Consider the following 6,973-nt stretch of genomic DNA (forward strand, 5'->3'; position numbering starts at 1 on the left):
CCTGGGCAACCAAATGTACGTGGCCCTGCTTGAGCAGGGGAGGTGGACCAGATGACCTCCAGAGGTCCCTTCTAACCTCAACCATTTCATAACCACCATTAATATGCAGTAATGCATATAATTGCAGGAATACAAGGCATTGAGGAAACAAAATGTTATTCATATCCAGTGAGGTTAAGGCAAAATTTACTCCTACTCTGGATTCAGATCGATATTTGCAATTCAAGGAGCCTAGCGGCAGAGCATCCAATTGATTGGTTCTAAGCTAAACTAGTTGCAGAGACTACTTTGAAATACAAACTAGCTGTCAAAGGATTAAGAATGCATTGGGAGAAAGATACAATTTCTCATTTGATCCAGCTTTTTCTCACAATGTTAGAAAATGGTCCTGATTTTAAGGTGAGCAGAGTTTGCCAAAGAAAAGAATAGTATTAGTAGGATTATGTCTAATAAAGAACAAGAAAGGGTGATCAGCCATAAAAACCTCCGTGAGAGGAAGAGACCTCCTCACAATGGCAGCTCCTGTACCAGCTGCTGCTACAGTGCCTTCCTCATTGACTTCCACGTACGTCTTATGGACAACATTTGACAGTACCAGAGATTTTGCAAACGACATTGCAGAAAGGTCAGCTTTTGATTCATTGAAGACGTCGGTCATCCCCATCTCTTGTAATACCTCATTGAGGTTAAAGGTGCCTTCAAGCTTGAATTGGGGGAGGTGTACCTCTACTGTTGTCTCAAACATGTGCTCTGAAGAGGCCCACAGCATCAAATTTTCATAAGTCATTGTGCTTTCAATCTAGAAGATGGGGGGGAAAAGAGCTTTAAAAAGTGAGCAGCTTTGAAAAATTTAGATCTTTACCCAGCCATAATTCAGACCAAGAAATCCAGCCATAGTCCATGATATATACTGCCTTACCTGCTCCAGTCCACTGGTAGATCCATCAGCCATGTCACCTGGCAGCAGGATGATCATGCTCAGTGACTTCTGAGCATAAGGGAGTTCAAGGATCTGAGCACCCATCTCCTCAATGTAGCCTAATTTAAATGTTCCTTTCTGATACATCATCTGCACAGGTTTTTTCTCATTCTATTTAGAAGAATTATACAGTCAGTACGGCTTTTAACATTTAAACTTACTCTAGGTGTGGTATCAGTAGTCAGGGTTTCAGCAGTAATTGCTGCTAGGCTAAACATTTCACTTTATTTTGTTGCATCTACAGTGACACACAAAACATCAACTTTGTCATGCATAAATGAAGAAGATAATGCTTTGGGAAAAACAAACAAACAAACCATTTCTCTGCAACTGATCAGACAGTGAAGTTGCTTAATAGGGTTACACTTCCAAACAGGCCAATGCTGGTTAAATTTGCAAGTCCTAAGTTGGACTGGGATAAAAAAGAAATAGCACTGAATGAATCAGGCTGTCATTTATCAGACTAATTGTTTAGGCAGGCAGCAATAAATAGGTTAAGAGCAAAATCATAGCGTTTCTCAGGTATCCTCTTCTAGGTCGTATTATGTTGGCTTTTTTTGTGATGGGGTTGTTTGGAATCTTTATAAAGGCTCAAATTGCCTTTTACAGTTAGCTGACTTCTTAGCTAACTTCTAGAGCAGTGAAAGAAGACTTTTTCATATGATGTTTTCAGCAAAAATCCTGCTAGTATGATTAACATGTGAAGAAAAATATGCTTTTCTAGGAAAAACCCTCCTGCCACCTCTACCCAACAGGAGAGGCAGGTTAAGTTTCCAGCTGACCCACACCTTGCTCACAGGGCAGCTGAGCTCTGGGCATTGTGCTTCTCCATTATGCTTGCTGCAGTGCTCACAGTATCTAGGGTAAATAATGTTAAGATGTATAGAATGCAGATCTACCTTATTCAGTTTAAAATCTCTCTGTACTGTTTTTTGTTCCTCAAACTTGTGCTCCCAGGATGCTTTGAAGTAGACTACATTCACCAGCACCAGCAACGCATTTACATCAATCACACCAGGAGCAAAGAGTTCCTTGATTTTACCTAAAGGAAATTTCAGAATATACAATATTAGTTGTCATTAAGACTCTGGACTGAGACTCTCATACTTGTCTGTGAACTTAGTTTTGGAGAAACTTAGAACTCCAGCTCTTGGTTTATTCAAAGGGGCAGTACAGGCAAACAAATGGTAGACTCCTCTGCACTGTTACCAGCCAGGGAGGGCCACCAAACTAGCCAGCTGTCAGTGTCAGTGTCCATACATATGTGCCAGGTGACATTAAGCATAAGGATGGAGGCAGCATCATTATTTACCTCTTTTGGATTACATAAAGGAATCTTTCCCTTTGCACCAAGCACAGCAGTTAACCAGCTGTGGAGCTTCTGACTTTCTACATAGAAGCTGAAGTAGGAGTTGGTATGTTCACAGGCTTCGTTGGAGCACCCAGAGCAATGATGACTCCTAACCCTGGGCATGGTGGCTGGTGAACCTTCAGCCCTCTCACTGAGACCCAAATGGGGTGAAGTGAAGAGCTCTTTCCCACACCAGTCACCGGCCACTCTGCCGGTACAAGCACAGGTTTGGTCAGGAGATGGGCAACTGAGAAATTACAGAAGCCTTCAAATCTATTTGCCTGTCCCCCAGTAAGTTTTGGTTTATTTAGAAAACTTTCATCCTGCTGCTACTGCAGCTCTGGCAAAACTAAAGGAAAATAGCATATATCATGTTTAGTCTAATCAACAAGAGCAAATGGCCCCTGCTAACCTGTCAAGGGCAAGCGCTGGTTGATTGTCACTTGTGATAGTGAATCTTGCTTGTGGTAACATCTCTGATCTTTGTGGGCATTGCTATACATATAATCAGGTCTTCAGTCATCCTCCTCTTTTCCTTCCCCCCCACCGCAGGCTGTTCCCAGTCTCACCATGAAGCTCATAGCTTCCATCCCCTGCTGTCCTGTCTCTGCATTCGTGGCTGTGCATAGAAGCAATTTGTCAGGTTGAGCCTTACAGGTACTATTGCAATTATCATGCCAGGCATAAGGGTGGGAGTACAAAAGTATTTGGCAACAAACACACCTTTAATTCAGAAATAATTCAGCTTATAACTTACTCTAATATTTCAAGAGTGGATGGGAAGACATATTGTCTTTAAACAGCATAAGATTGAACACCCAGAAACATGAGCAAGTCTTTACTTTTCATACCCTGGGATTTCTTTTGTTGAAGCAGTGTAAGAAGGCATTGGTAGTATGGCTACAGATTTACTTTGGTTTACCTTGTGTCTCACTTTCAACCCAAGTGTTGATTTTTATTCTGGCAGCTTCAACAGCACCATGAAAGTCCACTGTTTGCAGCATTGTTCCATACAGTTCCTTAGAGCATGTTAGAAATTGCTGTAAAGCAAAATAAAGATTATGAGTTGGTCAAATCTGTTAAGCACTTATTCCCTTTTGAAAGAAATCAACTGTTCAGAACTATTTTAGAAATTATGAGGGACCTGCACACTTCATAACACAAAATTTCATTATGGAAACATCAACTATCTGAAGTCTGTTCAGAGAACCTTTGAAGGAGAGATACTTATTCTATTGCATAGGCAAAAAAAGTAAATAAGTAAGAAGAAAGCCAGAAGAAAGAGTCTTCCCATGGAGAACTGCATCGTTGAGGTACAGATAAAAACAAAAAATTTGAGAAGATGCAAGATGTGTTGTTTAATGCCTAAGTATCCAAATCATTCAACAGAAGTAACTGACAGAAAAGCAAAGATGTGACTAGCAAGTTGGAGTCACATAGTCGCATAGTTGGAGGCTGCTCTGTCATTCAGTAAGAAAGGAGTAAGAAGTTCAGCACAGCACACAGCAGCCCTATGCATGGAAGCGTGTAACATCTCAGACGATAAATCCTCTCTAAGCTTCCTGCTGCCCCAGCATGCCACTTGAAAGCACAGAAGTAAGTAGCTTATGGACAGCTTGAATAGGCATGTTTGACTGCAGTCACACTCTGGCTGAGTGTAGACTTATGCCAAACAGGAGCAGACTCCTGCTTTATTTTTGCCCTGTAGCCATCGATATCAACAGGGTGGTTTTTTCAAACAAAATAATTAAAAGCTGGCACTTTTGTCTCTTCCCCATCAGCCCCAAAAGACACACCAAATGCTCCATTTTACATCTGAGGGGGACATTAGCAAGGCTCACAGTTATAGGGAAGCTTGAGGTCAGGGCCACAGCAGTTAGCAGATACCAAGTAACTTACCTGCTGGAGTTCAAATCCTTGTTGTATAAAGAGATTGTTGGCAAGGGTTAAAACATATCTTTCGCCAAGGTTCTGTAGTTGTAAAAGCAGTGCCTGGAACTCTTTATGGTTAAGGTCCCCATCCTTGTTACACTGGGAATATTATAAACACAACAATCGTAACAATTCCTCCATATAGCTTTGGTTGTTAATTTACATCCTAACTAGATTACACTATAGGGCTATCTCCTGCTGTACTGATTTTTAAATCCAGTTAGTCTCAGCTTTGTAGCCTGATCCTCCTTCAGATGGGAAGACCGAAGGCTCTGGTATTGACTCCATGGAAGACTCGGCCCTTAATAAAGTATCACCCTGTATCAGGCATTTACTAGAGGATAAGGCAGTCTGTGCGTGTGATCTTGACTCCCTCCAGTGGCAGACTCTAGTGCTTTATACCTAGAAACCTGCCTTGCAGTGAAGACAAGGCTCCAGTGCTCCCCACCCGGGGACGTACCTGCGAGGGGGAAAGCTGTCTCTCCTGGCTTCCTTCTGGCTGTGTTTCTGGGGATGTGCTCTCATAATCAGATCCAAGGCTCATTCTTCCTGTATTTTTCCTGGCATGGAGCACCTGCAGTTGAAGATGCCAAATTATGGCAACTGTAACTGGGATAAAAGCATTTTCCTTGGTTATAAGGTTCTCTATGCTGTCCTGGATAAATGGTGTAGATTTATGGAAGATATTTTCTCAGCTTCAGACAGGCTAAAATGACAGGCTTGAAACTGGTCATATATTAGTGTTCAAATTCACATGCTATATCAGCTAGCCAAGAACTTGCACTTAATCCCTCAAAATGTTAGCCTCCACTAACTCAAAATATTTGCATTTGAGTTGTATTTTTATTGCTACAGTTACCTTAAATTTCAAAACAAAAAGTTGCCTCAGGCAAAGAGATAAAAATAGTTTTCTATGAAAACATCAAAACTGGCTTTTGGAATAATTCTTAGTCTTCACATCAGCTTAGGAAATATACCGACACCATTCTTAGTGGAAGCTAGTCCTTTTTTCTAATGTACAAATATCTACTGAGAAATTTCCAACAGCTTCTCCATCATAATAACATGGCATCATACATAAGCAATCTTTTTTATTGAGGATACTGGAATCCTCCTAAAATAAGCAAGAGCCCCTGTATATTGGGTTTGCGTGGCAAGGTTATGGTAGCCATGGGACTGCAAGGGTGGCCTCAGTAGGAAGAGACTGGGGGCTGACCCTGTGTCAGAGCTGATTCCAGCTGGCTCCAAAATAAGCCAAGTCTGTTTTGACAGGACAGTAATTGGAGAGTAATGTCCCTATCCTTACCTCGACCCATAAGCTCTTTCATCTTATTTCATCTCTCAGTCCTTGTTGAAGAGGGGGAGTTAAAGAGTGGCTGGGTGGACACCTAGCAGCCACCAGCTAAGGTCAAACCCCCACACCCTGGAAACCTCATGAGGAGGGCACATCTACCTTGGCTGTAGGTGACCCAGCAGTCAGACTGTGCACATGGCAGTGTTAGGGTATGATGAATGAAGATCTACCACTACAGAGCCAGCTACTGACAAGAACCTGTGCCTTAGGATTATTGTTCTTTTACCACTCATGAGCACAAACAAGAGAAGAAAAGAAAGATTACAGAGAGCAGAACTTATACTGCAGGGAGTAAAGGCACAGCAATTGGAGCAGTGATCTTCACCTCCTCCCTGACCATCTGGGTCTTTGTGAGCTCTGCAGGTGAGACATTTTGGCTCTTGAATGTCGTGATGAGTGAGCTGATGGTTCCAGCCCCCCAGGTGCTATCACTTCACATTTCTGCAACTCTCCCCACAGAGACCCACACTTTCAGGATTCTCATAGCAACCACAAGAGGAAGCACCTGCCTGTAATTCTGAAACAAAGCCTGACATTCTGACAGCAGGCTGGGGGAAAGCAACAGTGCTCCACTGTGGTGGATCACCTCCTCTCATTCAGCTCTTGCTCGCTGCTACCAAGACTGCATGGGGCCATGGTACAACTCAAGCAAGCAGGTGGTAACGACCATAGTGCACCAAGCACGACTGAGAAGGCAGCACCTGTGCTTGTGTTCATTGCTTGTTTCCTATGAGACCCTCTCACACATGTCATGCTAGGATGCCCAAAATTTCCGTTAGACGAAGAGCAAGCAATGTGGAAGCATGTCGGCACATTTCATTACTACTTACTTCTTCTATCTGAGCAGCAGTGTTGTTTCTTGCACCTAGCTGGAGCAGGGCCAGGGCAACAGAGATGCTCATTGGAGAAAAGACGATATTTGTGTCCTCTGCATTTCTGTTGAGCTTATTGTAGAGATCAAGGCAAAACTCAGTAACCGGTCTCGAAATGGAGCCCATCGTGAAGCGGTTGCTGACTGGGAGCACAAAAGAAAGAAGAAATTTAATGCAGCTTCTTGCCTAGTTAACCACACTGTGAAGCATCTGTCTGCCCTGAGACTGTCCCATAGCTGCTAAATAAAAGAAGTTTTCTAAATTCTGACAGTTTGAAACAGCCAACCTTGCACACATTTGTTGGTCCATGCTACACAGCAGGAGCAAGGGCACAGAGGGTTCGGAAAAGGGACACAGGTGCACAACAAATGTGAATTCCTGAGAAAGGACCATTTTTTTTGTCGTATCCCATGGTGTGTCTTATTTCAGGTCATGGTATTGAAATTAGTCAATTGTGGATTAACATTTTACTTCTCCAAACTGGT

The 6,973-nt window shown here is 42.6% G+C and overlaps 1 protein-coding gene across 1 annotated transcript; it reads right to left on the reverse strand.

The window, feature by feature from the left end:
* Positions 1–394: 394 nt before the first annotated feature.
* Positions 395–6,614, reverse strand: LOC104408781 (serpin B12-like). Its single transcript, XM_010018494.1, has 7 exons — positions 6,447–6,614; positions 4,723–4,836; positions 4,230–4,361; positions 3,253–3,370; positions 1,879–2,021; positions 920–1,090; positions 395–799 (listed from the first exon to the last, which is right to left on the reverse strand). The coding sequence occupies exons 1-7, from the start codon at positions 6,612–6,614 to the stop codon at positions 395–397; spliced, it is 1,251 nt and encodes a 416-aa protein (XP_010016796.1).
* Between the last annotated feature and the right edge of the window lie 359 nt (positions 6,615–6,973).

This window comes from Nestor notabilis, unplaced genomic scaffold (assembly GCF_000696875.1).
Source record: "Nestor notabilis isolate BGI_N333 unplaced genomic scaffold, ASM69687v1 scaffold2117, whole genome shotgun sequence".
NCBI lineage: Eukaryota > Metazoa > Chordata > Aves > Psittaciformes > Psittacidae > Nestor > Nestor notabilis.

Coding starts and splice junctions, on each gene's coding strand:
- LOC104408781 (XM_010018494.1), bottom strand. CDS start 6,614: ATGGGCTCCATTTCGAGACCGGTTACTGAGTTTTGCCTTGATCTCTAC. Junction 4,837..6,446: donor CTGCTGCTCAGATAGAAGAA/GTAAGTAGTAAT, acceptor CTTCAACTGCAG/GTGCTCCATGCCAGGAAAAA. Junction 800..919: donor CTACCAGTGGACTGGAGCAG/GTAAGGCAGTAT, acceptor CCCATCTTCTAG/ATTGAAAGCACAATGACTTA.